General features: G+C 37.1%; 1 protein-coding gene across 10 annotated transcripts in view; it reads left to right on the forward strand.

Moving 5' to 3' along the window:
- The window catches only part of CARF (calcium responsive transcription factor), a 77,910-nt gene that overhangs the window by 35,866 nt on the left and 22,152 nt on the right, over positions 1 to 19,892 (forward strand). For 7 of the 10 annotated variants that reach the window (XR_014016439.1, XR_014016440.1, XR_014016441.1 and 4 more), the window contains 6 exons: positions 531 to 764; positions 2,437 to 2,599; positions 3,566 to 3,629; positions 14,785 to 14,915; positions 15,753 to 16,182; positions 18,183 to 18,360. Coding sequence is in view for 2 of the 10 variants with exons in the window: in XM_081241709.1 (XP_081097835.1) it covers positions 531 to 764; positions 2,437 to 2,599; positions 3,566 to 3,629; positions 14,785 to 14,915; positions 15,753 to 16,182; positions 18,183 to 18,301 (1,141 nt within the window). In the remaining 8 variants the exon portion in view is untranslated. Of the gene's footprint in view, positions 1 to 530; positions 765 to 2,436; positions 2,600 to 3,565; positions 3,630 to 14,784; positions 14,916 to 15,752; positions 16,183 to 18,154; positions 19,133 to 19,892 lie in introns of those variants that run through there. The other 3 variants (XM_081241709.1, XM_081241710.1, XR_014016442.1) reach the window with 3 other exon arrangements.

Raw genomic sequence — 19,892 nt, forward strand, 5'->3', positions numbered from 1 at the left:
TCTATAAAGGTTTATAAAGATTTTTATTTAATTGGGTATAAAGCCAATCTTAGAAGAGTTAAGAGAGAACATATTAACTTTTATTTATTTTTATTTAATTTACTTAAACATTTTAAATTTATATTTATTTAATATCATATAATCATATAATTTTTCTTAAAAGATGATTCCTTCTCCTGATGAATATTAACATAAGTAACTATGATTCTTGCTTTTTTTTTAAATTTATTTATTTTTGGCTGTGTTGGGTCTTTGTTTCTGCGCGAGGGCGGGGGCCACTCTTCATTGCGGTGCGCGGGCCTCTCACAATCACGGCCTCTCTTGTTGCGGAGCACAGGCTCCAGATGCGCAGGCTCAGTAGTTGTGGCTCACGGGCTTAGTTGCTCCGCGGCATGTGGGATCTTCCCAGACCAGGGCTCGAACCCGTGTCCCCTGCATTGGCAGGCAGATTCGCAACCACTGTGCCACCAGGGAAGCCCTGATTCTTGCCCTTGTCTAGTAATATAATTTTAAATATTTTTTCTTGTCAGGTGGTATGTACAGTTACCTACGCAGCAAGCTCATCAGTATCACGAATTAGAGACTCCCTGCCTCCCTTTATCACCTTCCCCTTTTCCTATGTCTTCTCTTGAAGAAGAGGAAACTGCAGTTAGAGATGAGAACTGTACATTACCCTCACGTCTGCATCCTCAAGTAGCACAAAAAATTCAAGAATTAGTATCACAGGGAATACAACAAGTGTATGCAGTAAGGAAACAGCTAAGGTACAGTAGAAACAAATTGTTCTTTTTCATTTTTCATTTCTGTTGGTTTAAATAATACACTTAACATTATAGACATTTTCCAGGATATAGGCTATCAGAGTAGATAAGGAATATAGTTTATTAATTTATTAAAATAATCTTATTTATGAACTGATCATTTTTCTGCAGATGCTTGGCAAGCCATAAGTAATGATTCAAATTACTCATTTGAGATATTCCATATTCAGATTTGGCAAATTGGACTATTTCTAAATGATATATACATTGAATTATGTACTAAATACCTTTACAGAAAAAAAAATTTGTAGAAAAGATTTTAAAATGTGGGCCAAGATACTTGTTTTAACCTATTTGAAATACAATTAAATTTTATTACAACAAAAGAATGTGGATAGTTTTTTTGTTTAAGGAAATTTTATAGATAGTACTCTGATCTAATTTTGTTGATACTCAGGATATAATAATAATTATTATGTGGCACTTAGTATGTATGTGCCAGCTATTGTGCTAAGCACTTATAGGTATGATCTCATTTATTCTTATGACTCATGAAGTTTGTGTATTTATCCTCATTCTGCAGATGAGGAAATGGAGACTCAGGGTGGTTAAAGATATACAGGCAGAACTGAAATCTAGGTCTGACTACAGCCTGTGCTCTCCAGCATGAATTCTGCTACTTAACTGACCTTATTCCTTCTGGTTATTGTGTAGTCTGATCTGAACAACACAATGAGTATTTCCCAGGATTATTTCTTAATTAATACATGACTTTTCTATTTAGCAGCTTTCTTAGACATTTTATGTTTATTTCCATTGGGGCATTCTTAGAACAGAGCCAAAGTTTGGTAAGCCATCCACTATTTTACTAAACCTATATTGTAAAAACAGAGGTATAATACAGCTCTTCAATATGGTCTACTGAATGTAATGCACATAGAATATATATATTGAATTTTATCATTTCTTTTATATCTTTATTTTTTATAACCATCGTATGGCAATGCTGCCTTTTATTTCTATCTTCTCATTTGTCTACTTGTAAAATTTGAGCAGACATATTTCATATATTAGTTGATAACTTTTGAAAGCAATGAAACATGATGTTTATATGTATAACTTTGGTATAGGCCCCGTCTCTCTTACATACTAGCTAGGCGTATAACTTTGGGAAAATGATTGGGTTGGCCAAAAAGTTCATTCGGATTTCCCCTAACAGCTTATGAAAACCCGAATGAACTTTTTGGCCAATGCAATACTTAACTTCTGTAGCCCTCAGTTCTCTCATCTGTAAAGTGGGAATGATAATTATACCTACCTCACAGGATTATAGTGTGGGTTAAAGGAGGTCCTAGATGTGAAGTGTTCAGTGCAGTGCCTGGCATTCAAAAACATATTATATTTAAATTGAAAATAGTGATTTCGTTAAATTCATAAAAACATCAAAGCTCATTCTAAGATATACAGGTGTTTAACCAACGAAAATATTACATTTCTTTAATCTGCATGAATTCCATGACTTAATGTGTGGGAAAAAAGTGGAAAAACATAAATTACTTATAAAGCTGTAAACCATACTTTACAGAAGTTTATACTAAAGGGGAACCTTTGTCATTTGATCTGAATTAGATTGCTAGATTGTTTATGTTTTTATTCTATTTTATATTCTCCATAGAAAATTTGTGGAAAGGGAACTGTTCAAACCTGATGAGGTACCTGAAAGACATAATTTATCCTTTTTTCCAACTGTAAATGATATAAAAAATCACATCCATGAGGTACAGAAGTCCTTGAGAAATGGAGATAATGTATATAACTCAGAGATTATTCCAGCAACGGTATGATTACAACTGTAATTCCTTGTTTTATTACAACAATCTTTCTCAGCTGATGCATGATTGCTATTAGGCCATATAAGTAACTGTGATGTAAGGAAAAATGGTAGTATCTTTTTCTCAAAATGTGAACACTATGAACTCTCAGATGATGATTTGACTAAAATATTTTTTATTACTCTCACAAGAAGAAATATCAGCGATTCCAACCCTGACTATAATAACAATAGTAATCTTCACTTAAAAATCAACACATTAACTCTGTAAAAAGTATATCTTATTCATTTAACAGATATTTATTGAGTACATACTGTGTATATCTCCACCTCTTTTTAAAATTTCAATAGAAGCAAGTTTAAATAGAATAGTTCAGACTTGAATACACAAAGTGATGATGTTGGTTCTATATGCCATCTATGGGTATAAAGTTTACCTCATACTGTGATACTGTAGCTTTCTCCAGAAAAGTAGCCATTTCTATGAAAATTTTGCCTAATCTGAAGAGATTAATGTAGTTACCCAGGAACTGTTAATTGTACTACAAGCAGTGATTTTGGCATTAAAATCTCAAGTAGCAGTATTCTCTTCTCTATACACCTTTACTCTCTAAATTCAGTAACTGAATAGAGTGAGATTTTTTTTAAGCTAGAGCTACTATTCTTTTCTGTCCAAAACTCTTAGTTATTCACTATCCAAAATTCAGGAACTAAAACAGATTTGGTTAGCAGTAGCCTTTGCCATCTACACTTGCTATCCAAATTCTTGCTATCTGACCTTAGGAAGCTAATTTATTTGCATAATTAAATATACTTAATGCTTTGAGAATGTGAACAAATAAAGAGAGTAATTACAGAATAAAGCACATTTATACTATGACTGAATAAGATAGGACAGTTGCATTGCTGTTTTAAAATAGTTTTCAAAATAAATGCTTTGTTCTTTTTATTGAAGTAAATGTTCCCATTTCAGCTTCAATGGACTACAGATAGTGGGAATATTCTCAGAGAGACTGTGACAGTTACACTTGCAGAAGGTAGGTTATCTTGAATACTTTTAAGATATAAAATCAAACACTGTTAAAATTGGAAGACATTTAAGATGTTATCTAATTTATCTCGTCTAATTTATGGACAAGGAAACCATGTCCCAAAGAGGCAAGAGCAACTATGTTAGCATTTATCACAATGCTTCCAGCTATTTAAATTTCCTCCTGTATAATCAGCTTTCCTTTTTTTTTGGTATGGTTTTTTTTGTGTGGTTTGTTTTTTCTCATATGTTCTTACTCCTATGCTCTCTCAATATTCCAAGCTTATTTCAACCCTTTTGTTCTCTCTTCTAGAAATGTCTTTGTCTAGAAATGTCTCTTCTAGAAATGTCTTTTCTCCTCTTCTGCATGGCAAACTCCTCTCATTACTCACATAGCAATCTCTTTGGCTTTAAATGCTCTCTTAACTTCACCCCCTATGTAAAGATGGATATTCACTCTTTTGTATTTATCTCTGCATTTAACATGGTATCATTTGTTTATGCATATATATCTTTCATTATGATTTGAGAATCATACTTTATTCAAATTAATATACCCAGTTCTTAGATAGATGCTTTAGAATAAATTAATAATTAGGTACAGTACAATTTTTTTTATTCTTTGGCTTATTAACCTTTAAGAGTCACTTTGCCTATAAAATAACTCACAAATGCAGATGACATGATACTATACATAGAGAATCCTAAAGATGCTACCAGAAAACTACTAGAGCTAATCAATGAATTTGGTAAAGTAGCAGGATACAAAATTAATGCACAGAAATCTCTGGCATTCCTATACACTAATGATGAAAAATCTGAAAGTAAAATTAAGAAAACACTCCCATTTACCATTGCAACAAAAAGAATAAAATATCTAGGAATAAACCTACCTAAGGAGACAAAAGACCTGTATGCAGAAAATTATAAGACACTGATGAAAGAAATTAAAGATGATACAAATAGGTGGAGAAATATACCATGTTCTTGGATTGGAAGAATCAACATTGTGAAAATGACTCTACTACCCAAAGCAATCTACAGATTCAGTGAAATCCCTATCAAACTACCACTGGTATTTTTCACAGAACTAGAACAAAAAATTTCACAATTTGTATGGAAACACAAAAGACCCCAAATAGCCAAAGCAATCTTGAGAACGAAAAACGGAGCTGGAGGAATCAGGCTCCCTGACTTCAGACTATACTACACAGCTACAGTAATCAAGACAGTATGGTACTGGCACAAAAACAGAAGTATAGATCAATGGAACAGGATAGAAAGCCCAGAGATAAACCCACGCACATATGGTCACCTTATCTTTGATAAAGGAGGCAGGAATGTACAGTGGAGAAAGGGCAGCCTCTTCAATAAGTGGTGCTGGGAAAACTGGACAGGTACATATACAAGTATGAGATTAGAACACTCCCTAACACCATACACAAAAATAAGCTCAAAATGGATTAAAGACCCAAATGTAAGGCCAGAAACTATCAAACTCTTAGAGGAAAACATAGGCAGAACACTCTATGACATAAATCACAGCAAGATCCTTTTTGACCCACCTCCTAGAGAAATGGAAATAAAGACAAAAATAAACAAATGGGACCTAATGAAACTAATGAAAAAAAAGGTCATGAAGAACCTAGGGGTAAGATGGGAATAAAGACACAGACCTACTAGAGAATGGACTTGAGGATATGGGGAGGGGGAAGGGTAAGCTGTGACAAAGTGAGAGAGTGGCATGGACATATTTACACTACTCAACGTAAAATAGCTAGTGGGAAGCAGCCGCATAGCACAGGGAGATCAACTCGGTGCTTTGTGACCACCTAGAGGTGTGGGATAGGGAGGGTGGGAGGGAGGGAGATGCAAGAGGGAAGAGATATGGGAACATATGTGTATGTATATCTGATTCACTTTGTTATAAAGCAGAAACTGGGGGAAGATGGCAGAAGAGTAAGACGCGGAGATCACCTTCCTCCCCACAGATACACCAGAAATATAGCTACACGTGGAACAACTCCTACAGAACACCTACTGAACGCTGGCAGAAGACCTCAGACCTCCCAAAAGGCAAGAAACTCCCCATGTACCTGGGAAGGGCAAAGCGGAGAGATTCCTGCACAGAGGATCGGTGCCGACCGGCGCTCACCAGCCCGAGAGGCTTGTCTGCTTGCCCACCGGGGCGGGCAGCGCTGGAAGCTGAGGCTCGGGCTTCGGTCAGAGCGCAGGGAGAGGACTGGGGCTGGCGGCGAGAGCTCAGCCTGAGGGGGGCTAGTGCGCCACAGCTAGCCGGGAGGGAGTCCGGGAAAACTCTGGAGCTGCCGAAGAGGCAAGAGACTATTTCTTCCCCCTTGGTTTCCTGGTGTGTGAGGAGAGGGGATTAGGAGCGCTGCTTAAAGGAGCCCCACAGACGGGCGCGAGCTGCGGCTGAAAGCGCGGAGCTCAGAGACGGGCGTGGGACGCTGGGGCTGCTGCTGCCGCCGCCAAGAGGCCTGTGTGCCAGCGCAGGTCACTGTCCACGCCACCCTTCCGGGAGCCTGTACAGCCCGTCACTGCCAGGGTCCCGGGATCCAGAGACGGCTTCCCTGGCAGAACGCACGGCGCGCCTCGGGCTGGTGCAACATCACGCCGGCCTCTGCCGCTGCAGGCTTGCCCTGCACTCCATGCCCCTCCCTCCCGCCCGGCCTGAGTGAGCCAGAGTCCCCGAAGCGGCTGCTCCTTTAACCCTGTCCTGTCTGAGCGAAGAACAGACCCACTCCGGCGACCTACACGCAGAGGCGGGGCCAAATCCAAAGCTGAGACCCGGGAGCTGTGGGAACAAAGAAGAGAAAGGGAAATCTCTCCCAGCAGCCTCAGAAGCAGCGGATTAAAGCTCCACAATCAACTTGATGTACCCTGCATCTGTGGACTACATGAATAGACAACAAATCATCCCAAATTGAGGAGCCAGGAGTCAGTGCTGTGCCTCTGAGGTGGGAGAGCCAACTTCAGGACACTGGTCCATAAGAGACCTCCCAGCTCCACATAATATCAAACAGCGAAAATCTTCCAGAGATCTCCATCTCAACACCAGCACCCAGCTTCACTCAACGACCAGCAAGCTACAGTGCTGGACACCCTATGCCAAACAACTAGCAAGACAGGAACACAACGCCACCCATTAGCAGAGAGGCTGCCTAAAATCATAAAAAGTCTGCAGACACCCCAAAACACACCACCAGACGTGGACCTGCCCACCAGAAAGACAAGATCCAGCCTCATCCACCAGAACACAAGCACCAGTCCCCTCCACCAGGAAGCCTACACAACCCACTAAACCAACCTTAGCCAGTAGGGACAGACACCAAAAACAACGGGAACTACGAACCTGCAGCCTGCAAAAAGGAGACCCCAAACACAGTAACATAAGCAAAATGAGAAGACAGAAAAACACACAGCAGGAGAAGGAGCAAGATAAAAACCCACCAGACCTAACAAATGAAGAGGTAATAGGCAGTCTACCTGAAAAAGAATTCAGAATAATGATAGTAAAGCTGATCCAAGATTCTATTTCCCAGATCCAAAATCTTGGAAATAGAATAGACAAAATGCAAGAAACAGTTAACAAGGACCTAGAAGAACTAAAGATGAATCAAGCATCAATTAAAAACACAATCAATGAAATGAAAAATACTCTAGATGGGATCAATAGCAGAATAACTGAGGCAGAAGAACAGATAAGTGAGGTGGAAGATAAAATAGTGGAAATAACTGCTGCAGAGCAAAATAAAGAAAAAAGAATGAAAAGAACAGAGGACAGTCTCAGAGACCTCTGGGACAACATTAAACGCACCAACATTCGAATTCTAGGGGTTCCAGAAGAAGAAGAGAAAAAGAAAGGGACTGAGAAAATATTGGAAGAGATTATAGTTGAAAACTTCCCTAATATGGGAAAGGAAATAGTTAATCAAGTCCAGGAAGCACAGAGAGTCCCATACAGAATAAATCCAAGGAGAAATACGCCAAGACACATATAATCAAACTGTCAAAAATTAAACACAAAGAAATCATATGAAAAACAGCAAGGCAAAAACAACAAATAACACACAAGGGAATCCCCATCAGGATAACAGCTGATCTCTCAGCAGAAACTCTACAAGCCAGAAGGGAGTGGCAGGACATAATTAAAGTGATGAAGGAGAAGAACCTGCAACTAAGATTACTCTACCCAGCAAGGATCTCATTCAGATTTGATGGAGAAATTAAAATGTTTACACACAAGAAAAAGCTGAGAGTTCAGCACCATCAAACCAGCTTTACAACAAATGCTAAAGGAACTTCTCTAGGCAAGAAACACAATGAAGGAAAAGACCTACAATAACGAACCCAAAACAATTAAGAAAATGGGAATAGGAACATACATAGCGATAATTACCTTAAATGTAAATGGACTAAATGCTCCCACCAAAAGACACAGATTGGCTGAATGGATACAAAAACAAGGCCCATATATATGCTGTCTACAAGAGACCCACTTCAGACCTAGAGACACATACAGACTGAAAGTAAGGGGATGGAAAAAGATATTCCATGCAAATGGAAACCAAAAGAAAGCTGGAATAGTAATTCTCATATCAGACAAAATAGACTTTAAAATAAAGACTACTAGAAGAGACAAAGAAGGACACTACCTAATGATCAAGGGATCGATCCAAGAAGAAGATATAACAATTGTAAATATTTATGCACCCAACATAGGAGCACCTCAATACATAAGGCAAATACTAACAGCCATAAAAGCAGAAATCGACAGTAACACAATCATAGAAGAGGACTTTAACAGCCCACTTTCACCAATGGACAGATCATCCAAAATGAAAATAAATAAGGAAACACAAGCTTTAAATAATACATTAAACAAGATGGACTTAATTGATATTTATAGGACATTCCATCCAAAAACAACAGAATACACATTTTTCTCAAGTGCTCATGCAACATTCTCCAGGATAGATCATATCTTGGGTCACAAATCAAGCCTTGGTAAATTTAAGAAAATTGAAATTGTATCAAGTATCTTTTCTGACCACAATGCTATGAGACTAGATATCAATTACAGGAAAAGAGCTGTAAAAAATACAAACACAGGGAGGCTAAACAATACACTACTCAATAACAAAGTGATCACTGAATAAATCAAAGAGGAAATTAAAAAATACCTAGAAACAAATGACAATGGAGACAGGACGACCCAAAACCTATGGGATGCAGCAAAAGCAGTTCTAAGAGGGAAGTTTATAGCAATACAATCCCACCTTAAGAAACAGGAAACATCTCGAATAAACGACCTGACCTTGCACCTAAAGCAATTAGAGAAAGAAGAACAAAAACATCCCAAAATTAGCAGAAGGAAAGAAATCATAAAAATCAGATTGGAAATAAATGAAAAAGAAATGAAGGAAGCGATAGCAAAGATCAATAAAACTAAAAGCTGGTTCTTTGAGAAGATAAACAAAATTGATAAACCATTAGCCAGACTCATCAAGAAAAAAAGGGAGAAGACTCAAATCAATAGAATTAGAAATGAAAAAGGAGAAGTAACAACTGACACTGCAGAAATACAAAAGATCATGAGAGATTACTACAAGCAACTCTATGCCAATAAAATGGACAACCTGGAAGAAATGGACAAATTCTTAGAAATGCACAACCTGCCAAGACTGAATCAGGAAGAAATAGAAAATATGAACAGACCAATCACAAGCACTGAAATTGAAACTGTGATAAAAAATCTTCCAACAAACAAAAGCCCAGGACCAGATGGCTTCACAGGCGAATTCTATCAAGCATTTAGAGAAGAGCTAACACCTATCCTTCTCAAACTCTTCCAAAATATAGCAGAGGGAGGAGCACTCCCAAACTCATTCTACGAGGCCACCATCACCTTGATACCAAAACCAGACAAGGATGTCACAAAGAAAGAAAACTACAGGCCAATATCACTGATGAACATAGATGCAAAAATCCTCAACAAAATACTAGCAAACAGAATCCAACAGCACATTAAAAGGATCATACACCATGATCAAGTGGGGTTTATTCCAGGAATGCAAGGATTCTTCAATATACGCAAATCAATCAACGTGATACACCATATTAACAAATTGAAGGAGAAAAACCATATGATCATCTCAATAGATGCAGAGAAAGCTTTTGACAAAATTCAACACCCATGTATGATAAAAAAACCCTGCAGAAAGTAGGCATAGATGGAACTTTCCTCAACATAATAAAGGCCATATATGACAAACCCACAGCCAGCATCGTCCTCAATGGTGAAAAACTGAAACCATTTCCACTAAGATCAGGAACAAGACAAGGCTACCCACTCTCACCACTCTTATTCAACATAGTTTTGGAAGTTTTAGCCACAGCAATCAGAGAAGAAAAGGAAATAAAAGGAATCCAAATCGGAAAAGAAGAAGTAAAGCTGTCACTGTTTGCAGATGACATGATACTATACATAGAGACTCCTAAAGATGCTACCAGAAAACTACTAGAGCTAATCAATGAATTTGGTAAAGTAGCAGGATACAAAATTAATGCACAGAAATCTCTGGCATTCCTATATACTAATGATGAAAAATCTGAAAGTGAAATCAAGGAAACACTCCCATTTACCATTGCAACAAAAAGAATAAAATATCTAGGAATAAACCTACATAAGGAGACAAAAGACCTGTATGCAGAAAACTATAAGACACTGATGAAAGAAATTAAAAATGATACAAATAGATGGAGAGATGTACCATGTTCTTGGATTGGGAGAATCAACATTGTGAAAATGACTCTACTACCCAAAGCAATCTACAGATTCAATGAAATCCCTATCAAACTACCACTGGTATTTTTCACAGAACTAGAACAAAAAATTTCACAATTTGTATGGAAACACAAAAGACCCTGAATAGCCAAAGCAATCTTGAGAAAGAAAAATGGAGCTGGAGGAATCAGGCTCCCTGAGTTCAGACTATACTACAAAGCTACAGTAATCAAGACAGTGTGGTACTGGCACAAAAACAGAAAGATAGATCAATGGAACAGGATAGAAAGCCCAGAGATAAACCCACGCACATATGGTCACCTTATCTTTGATAAAGGAGGCAGGAATGTACAGTGGAGAAAGGACAGTCTCTTCAATAAGTGGTGCTGGAAAAACTGGACAGGGACATGTAAAAGTATGAGATTATATCACTCCCTAACACCATACACAAAAATAAGCTCAAAATGGATTAAAGACCTAAATGAAAGGCCAGACACTTTCAAACTCTTAGAGGAAAACATAGGCAGAACACTCTATGACATAAATCACAGCAAGATCCTTTTTGACCCACCTCCTAGAGAAATGGAAATAAAGACAAAAATAAACACATGGGACCTAATGAAACTTAAAAGCTTTTGCACAGCAAAGGAAACCATAAACAAGACCAAAAGACAACCCTCAGAATGGGAGGAAATATTTGCAAATGAAGCAACTGACAAAGGATTAGTCTCCAAAATTTATAAGCAGCTCATGCAGCTCAATAACAAAAAAATGAACAACCCAATCCAAAAATGGGCAGAAGACCTAAATAGACATTTCTCCACAGAAGATATACAGACTGCCAACAAACACATGAAAGGATGCTCAACATCTTTACTCATTAGAGAAATGCAAATCAAAACTACCATGAGATATCATCTCACACCAGTCAGAATGGCCATCATCAAAAAATCTAGAAACAATAAATGCTGGAGAGAGTGTGGAGAAAAGGGAACACTCTTGCACTGCTGGTGGGAATGTGAATTGGTACAGCCACTATGGAGAACGGTATGGAGGTTCCTTAAAAAACTACAAATAGAACTACCATATTACCCGCAATCCCACTACTGGGCATATACCCTGAGAAAACCATAATTCAAAAAGAGTCATGTACCAAAATGTTCATAGCAGCCCTATTTACAATAGCCCGGAGATGGAAACAACCTAAGTGTCCATTATCAGATGAATGGATAAAGAAGATGTGGCACATATATACAATGGAATATTACTCAGCCATAAAAAGAAACGAAATCGAGCTATTTGTAATGAGGTGGATGGACCTAGAGTCTGTCATACAGAGTGAAGTAAGTCAGAAAGAGAAAGACAAATACTGTATGCTGACACATATATATGGAATTTAAGAAAAAAAATGTCATGAAGAACATAGGGGTAAGACAGGAATAAAGACACAGATCTACTAGAGAATGGACTTGAGGATATGGGGAGGGGGAAGGGTAAGCTGTGACAAAGCGAAAGAGCGGCATGGACATATATGCACTACCAAACGTAAGGTAGATAGCTAGTGGGAAGCAGCCGCATAGCACAGGGAGATCAGCTCGGTGCTTTGTGACCGCCTGGAGGGGTGGGATAGGGAGGGCGGGAGGGAGACGCAAAAGGGAGGGGATATGGGAACATATGTATATGTATAACTGATTAAATTTGTTAAATAAAAAAATAAAAAATAAATAAAAAATAAAGCAGAAACTAACACACCATTGTAAAGCAATTATACTCCAATAAAGATGTTAAAAAATAAAGAATAGAATTTTTGGTAACTTACCTTTTAATATAAATAAGGAATTCCCTCCTCAGTTCCATTTTTTAACATTTAATATGTAATTAATTAAACTCATAGTACCTTCACCAGTAACAAAAAAAATAACTCACAAAGTCTTTAGAATTATTCATTTGTTCTGTGTATATTAGCTCAGTGTGATAAATGCTGAGCCTAAAAAAATAGTAAGTTTCTTGCTTCACTGAATTTGAAGTTTAGCAAGAGAAAAAGGCACTACAGTATATTCTAATGAATTACTCTTATGAATAGTGCCATGAGAGAATTGTGCCAAATTGTATGGGAATGGTGATAGAGACATGCAACTTAGTCTAGAGAATAGGGAAAGGACACTTGAGAAAGTAACTTTTAAACTGAGAACTGAAGAATGAATAGGAATTTGCCAATCAAAGGAATATCACGTTTGAGGCCTGAGCAAGAAAGTGCTTGCTGTGTCCAAGGAACTTAAGAAAGCTAATGTAAAGTATAGACAATGCTTAGAGATAAAACTGGTTAAACAAAACAGGTTTAGGAGGCCCTTTCAGCTGTACAAGTGAAAGGTGATAGTGGTATAGATTACAGTTGGTGACATTTATACTAGAATTAGGCAGATTTAAGAGTTATTTTAAAAATTGAATTCAAAGGCCTTGGTTATTGATTGAATAGTTGTAGGAGGTAAAAGAGTAGGAATGATCTGGGATGACTCCTGAGTTTCTTCCATGAGCAACTGACTGACAGTGGCATTTACTGAGCTCAGCAACACTGGCATAAGAGTGGGGTATTGGTAGCAGGGGAGATAGAAAGATCCTGAGATCAAGTTTGGAAAAGCATGAGTACCAGAGTCATTTCAATGAGGTGGATTGGAAGGAACCCATATTGGCGTGGCTGAAGAGTGAATGGGAGATGAATAAAGAAGCAGAGACAGTGTGGACCACTTCTTCAAAAAGTTTACTATGAAGGGGGTATGGGGTTGAGAGGTATGTTAGGACAGGAGAGACCTGGAGAGATAGATGAAAATGAAGGTACTTGATAGGTTTGGTGATGGGAAGTTGAATACATTTCTATCTGATAGCTTCTCTTTTCTCTTTAAGTAAGAGTGTTAAGAATGAGAAAAGATCACAGGAAGGGTGACCAAGATTTGAGGAAAATGGAGATTTAATATCATCCCTGATACAGAGTGAGAGAAACATTATAAGAGTGTCATATACACAAAGTTCCTATTGAGGCTGATGACCATGAATTGGTATTAGTAGTGACAGTGAATTTCTTCTTCAGTGACATTCAGCTTTACATGTATAGGCCCTGGAAGCCATTTTCATCCAGAATTAGGGTTTTACCAGGGCGTTATGACCAAAGGACGGAGAGGAAAGGGAGTTTAAGGTATTTGCAAGAGAGTGACTAAAATTATAAGCCCAGGACTCTAAGCTGGATGGGGAGAGAATTTTATTAAGGAAGACAGTGATGGATCTGAAGAAAACTGAGGAATCAGTTAACTGGAGGTTCACATGAAGTTGAAGCACAATTGTAGTAGAGTACCTGAGCAAAATCCCTGGAAGAATAGAGGTTGTGATCAGAGAATGGGATGTTTGAATTAGAGATTTTACATGTGGAATAATAGTCTCAGGTATAATCATAGTAGCGGGTAACTGCAGCATAGTGAGGTGGGACAGTTAGAAATGAAGCAGCCAAGAAATGTGAGAGTACTGTTAATCCTTTGAGGAAAATTCTCTTATTATCCTGATTTTACACATGAGGAAACTGAAGTTTAGAAACTGAGTTAAATAGAATGTTGAAGGCTACAGAGAAAAGCCAGCACTTAAATCCATCCTTGTCTGGCACCAGGACCATTTTTTAAAGTTACACGGTGCAATATGCAGTATGGAAGCAATAAATAGTTGTTGATGATTGGTTTTAATTGGTTTTTGATTACCTTAAAGAGATGAATATGTTTGGGTTAACATATAAGAATTACATGAGAAGGACTCAAATTCCCGAAGGGCAGTTACTTTAAAAATTGAGATATTTAGAAAAGAAAAATTTTTACTCTTCTTCATTTATTCAAAAATGAGTTATTGAAAGAAATTTAGTACTATTATTATTGAAGGCCTGCTTTATGCCAGCCATTGTCCTAGGCACTAGGGCTATCAAAGATGAGTTAAGTTTGGTCTTTGTAACTGAGATATTCAATTGGTGTTCCACATCTGGAGAAGCTTAGGTCCAGCATTATAGCATGAAACAAATGGACTAGATTAGAACTACAGGTATAGAATCTTTTAAGGAAAAGAATAGCTTCTTACATCCCTTCCTAGATACACTGAATTAAAATTACTGGAGGTTGAATCTAGGAACTTATTTTTTTAAGTTTAGTGATTCTGATGATCTACCAGGTTCTGGAAATAGTAGACTAGATAACTTTTTAAAGTCTGTTTCAAACCTTTGGCCTTATTTCCTGTTCCATTTCTGATAGTAAGGATTGTAATAAAGTATATCCTAGAAGCCATAAAAATTACTTTGTTTTAATAGTTTATTTTTTATATAATTTAGGAAATTCACAAGAAGAAGCAATTTCCAGCAAAGTGGAAACAAATCAGACAAGGGGTTCTTTGTCTCCAGAGCCAGCGCACTTGCTCTCCTCACTTTCTTCATTTCAGCCAAAAATATTCACACAACTACAAGTAAGTATCCAGTGTAATAGCCAAATTTGGGGTCCTTATCGTTCTTCCTCAATCTTCCCTCTTTTCTTAGGGATTTAACAGAATTATTATAGAATTATAAAGATGATCAAAGATGTTTTCATCATTAATTTTCTGACTTTTTTGTGTCTTGATTTAAGATGATAATTTTTTTTTATCTTTTTTTTTTTTTTTTTTGCTGTACGTGGGCCTCTCACTGTTGTGGCCTCTCCCGTTGCGGAGCACAGGCTCCGGACGCGCAGGCTCAGCGGCCATGGCTCACGAGCCCAGCCCCTCCGCGGCATGTGGGATCTTCCCGGACCGGGGCATGAACCCGTGTCCCCTGAATCGGCAGGCGGACTCTCAACCACTGCGCCACCAGGGAAGCCCTAAGATGATAATTTAAACAATATGTTTTGGAAAAGTTTGAATTGACTATGCATGCGATAAAATTAGTTGTACTAATTTTCCTTTGGTTCTTGTTTCTGTCCTCACTTAATATTTGTTATTAACTACACTCTTAGCTTTTATGCCAATTTTTTTTGTGTGTGTGTGGTATGCGGGCCTCTCACTGCTGTGGCCTCTCCCGTTGCGGAGCACAGGCTCCGGACGCGCAGGCTCAGCGGCCATGGCTCACGGGCCCAGCTGCTCCACGGCATGTGGGATCCTCCCGGACTGGGGCACGGACCCGCGCCCCCTGCATCGGCAGGCGGACTCTCAACCACTGTGCCACCAGGGAAGCCCCTATTCCAATTTTGTGTCAAAAGAGTAATATATTCGATAAGAAAAACATACATAGTAAATTCAAACATTTTGATGTAACTCTTTCCGGTTCAAAAGGGTTTGCAGTTACAACCAAGATTCACATCTTCTGATGGATCACCAGCTCTGATATCAGTAAATAATCACCCCTCCTCCAGTCCTTCAAGACTTCTGGATTCAGTAGGAAGTGCTGTAATGAATAATCACCCCTCCTCCAGTCCTTCAAGACTTCTGGATTCAGTAGGAAGTGCTGTAATGAATAATAATTCTCTACTGCTCGGTCAAACTCATTGCCTTCAAACAGATACATGCCTAACCCAAAACAATAGTATTTCCTCTACCATGGGTAACCTTCCAGGACCAGATCAAAATCTGGTTGCAGTGGATCAGCTGGTGGAAGTTGGAGATGTTGAGGATACAGAGAATCTGGAAGGAAATGTTCATCGGATTCTGCTGGGAAATGTGCAGACCATTCCAATACAGATTATAGACAGCCACCTGGCTCTTAGTAAGTTAAAATCATATGATTTTATTTTTTTTAACCCTTATGGACTATCATCACTATTACACTAGAGAAAAAAAAAACTGTCATTTCTACTCAGTGGGTTTATAATATATAAATAAATCAAGTAAAACCAGGAGAAAAAGGGAAGAAATTTGGTGAGCATGAGTTTAATAACAAACTTTTTAATGTTTTTCTTTATCAAAATTATTCATTCCCTAATTACCTAGTTTTACATGGAAAATCTGTGGTGATGTGAAATCAGGAAGGTCATTTTTGAATGCATGAAAAAAAATTAGAGAAACTCTAAAAGGAAAACTATTTAGTGTAAAAGTTATTATGGAAAAATTGATACACACACACAAAGAAAAATGGGATGAAGTTGGCATATGTAAAGGTTAAAAGGAGGATTTTGAGTTATAGACTTAAATGTTGAGTTCTATAGAAATTGAAAGGAAACTAGTAAGACTTGGGGACTTGGTTTTAATCCAAGACTTTGTTGCCTTCACTTTGGAATGAACCCAGTCAACATAGTAATAAATTCTGTTAACTGCTACTTGACCTATGCCACTTCTTTTCACACAAATTGTTCTGGATTGGGCGTTTTTGTGGGAAAAGATCTGCAGTTTGCTTTGAAGAACAAAAGTCTTCATAGAAATTATCCTTAGAACATATATTTTTCCCCCCATGTGTGAGATAGTGCCTTCCAGAAAAAAATCATTGTCTTTTAAATTCATAGGAAGCATACTTTTAAGAAAATTTTTCCAGAGGGCTGTAGCAGTTGTCTTTAGGAACTTTAGGAGAAGAGAGAGAAAAGGAACATACATGAACGAATCCTCACAACTACGCCATGAAATAGCTAGTAGTGTCCCCTTTCTACAGATGGGGAGACCAAGGCTCTGGGAGGTTAAGTAATTGCTTAAAAATCACATCTAGTAAGTGACAGAGAGGGCATTTAAACACGGATCTGTCTGCCTCCAAAGCTTCTTCCAGTTCTAAGATCTCTCGTCCCTCCATTGTGCCAAGGTTTTCTGTGAGCTGTAATTCAGATTGCCTTAAAAGAGACCCTCTTTGGATCTGAACTTGCATGATCTATCAAGTTAGATCATGATTTTAAGGGCTACTTCACCTAAATATGAATTCTCAGGATCACTCAAATCCATCCTCTACTGGCTTTCTCGATATGGTGTAGGCTAAACTCTAACACACCTGTATGTGACAAGCATTAGGTGTGTTCAGCACACTTTTCTGAGCAAGTATAGTCCCCTTAACCTTGGTTCCCCATAGCAACTGGAAAACTGATATTCCTGAGAAAGAGAAAGATTTTATCTTAGGTATCCCACCTGCCAGATCACAGTAGTGTTGCTGATTTGCTACATTTACATTAATTTGGTCATGAGTACTTTGAAATCAGAATGGTAGTACATTCTGAAATGTTTCCCATAAGCAAACACATAGCTCATGCAGCTAAGTCAGAGCTATCATTTAAGATGTTGCATATTTTTTCTGAAGTACTTAAGTAGTGTGGTTTCTTTAGGGAGACAACATTGAGTGAGTATGGAGAACATATGAGAATGGTAACACATCAGTGGATTTGTAGTATATGTTTGGTGTTTGTAAAAAAAATCATTTTCAAATAATGAGAGGCTTCCTGACTTTTAGTCACACATATTTTTAAAGACAGTTGAGTTTAAATATGAGATATTCCTCATAATTTTATCAAATTATGGACTGATTTTTGGTCAAAGAATCTTTTGAAGAGTATAACTTTGCAGTTTTCTTGGTCTTTTTTTTCCGTACTGAAGGAATTTAATATGAATGACCGTTAAGGTGTCAGAAGCATTGAGTTCTCAAATACACCAAGTGATTTTCTAAATTACTAGCTTCTTTTTCCAAACTACTGCTTGTTTTTTTTGCCTTCCTTCTAAATTCATATAATTCTAAAGATTCCAGTATTATAAATTATATTAACCCTTAGGGTTTTTCTTTTATGTTCGGTTTTAAAGTTGAAGAAAGTCCAGAAGGTACCATTTCTGTGAACCAAGTTAAGCAAGAACCCAAAGAACCAGCATTATCTATGGAAGCAAAAAAAAAATTGGACTGTAAGAAATTGTCTGCTACATAAATTATTGAAGCTTTTCAGAATTTACAACTCTGGTGACTTCTGATGTCATAAAAAAGAAGGTGAATATTATCAAAGCGCAGCATTGTGATAAGTGGACTGAAGACTGGTTTAATGAGCAGCTTTAATTTAAAACTGACATATTTGTTGCTAACTCCCTATTTTTACCTTAAGAGATATTTTATTCCTCTTATTTTGTATAATTCTTATGCTTTTTGATTATCTGATAAGGCCAGTATTTCAAAAGGTCATCTGAACTTATCCACTTATCTAATTCATCCTCTGGAAATATCTAATTTTGGTTCTTAAAAAAGAACAACAAAAAAGTATGTGAGTTTGTGTGTGTGTGTGTGTGTGTGTGTGTGTGTGGTGAATTTTTTTGAGTTCTGAAAGAGTTATTCTCTCTTTAAAGCTGTGAAGAAAATTTTTAAATTGGCAGACGAGAGAATATCTGAGGTCTGTCTCATTTGGAAAGAAAACAGATTTTACATCATAACATGAAGCGCAACATTCACATCTGTGAAAACTATGTAGTTGCATTTTAGCTTCTTCCATTCTAATTTTTATACTTAAAACTACAAATCAGTAGTATACCAATGGTCATCTAGTAGAAATTTACAGTGTCTTGGTAAGTACTGAGAGTTTTAACTTGAATCAGATAAGCAAGAGAAATAAATGTTTTTTTCATGGATTTATACAGTATTGTAGTTAAAATACTACTTACATTGAAAAATGTAGAAATGAGAGAATTCAGAAAGAATAATAGAATTCCCTGGTGTTAACAGATAATTAGGGGAACTTTTTGATATCAGCAGAAGATTTTTCTTTTTTTTTTTTTCCCTATTTTGTATTGAAGATTCAGCTCTGGTTAGAAAAGAATTTGAGTTGTATTTATTTTTCTGTGCCAGAGTTCTTAATGAATTGATGTTATTAAAATTTATAGTATTTAAAGGTAAAGATTTATAGTTGAAAATCTAGTTCATATTTAAAACTTTAAAACAACTGGTGTGTTATATTTGCTTGTCGAATAAGCATATTTACTCAAATACTAAGTAAGTACTAATCAGTATATTCATTATAAGCTTCTCTTTTCCAGAAGGTTGGTAACCTAGAAATGTCAATTATAACTGTCAAGAAATCACCTAAAGGCTTTTTCCCCCCCCTAGAGACCATGTGTGGCTTTATTTAAATTTTTATTTAAAAATAAGAATTTCAAATGGATATTAATGTTTAATATTCAAAGCATGCAGAATATAATATGAAATTCAGCCTTAATACTTTACATGAATATGAGTCTTTTTGTAAGTATATTTACTTCAAATACTGAATAAGTACTAATCAGTATATCCATTATAAGCTACTGGTTTCTATAAGGCGGGCGACCTGGAAATGTCAATTATAGCTGTCAAGAAATCAACCTAAAGCCTTTTTGTCCCCCAGAGATCATTTGTAGGTATATTTAAATTTTTATTTAAAAGTAATAAACATTTCCAATGGATATTAGTGTTTAATATTCAAAGCATGCAGAATATGAAATTTAACCTTAATACTTTGTATAAATATGAGTCTTTTTGGCTTTTCTAAGTCCAATCTC

This window comes from Mesoplodon bidens, assembly GCF_964165515.1.
Source record: "Mesoplodon bidens genome assembly, chromosome: 8".
Taxonomy (NCBI): Eukaryota; Metazoa; Chordata; class Mammalia; order Artiodactyla; family Ziphiidae; genus Mesoplodon; species Mesoplodon bidens.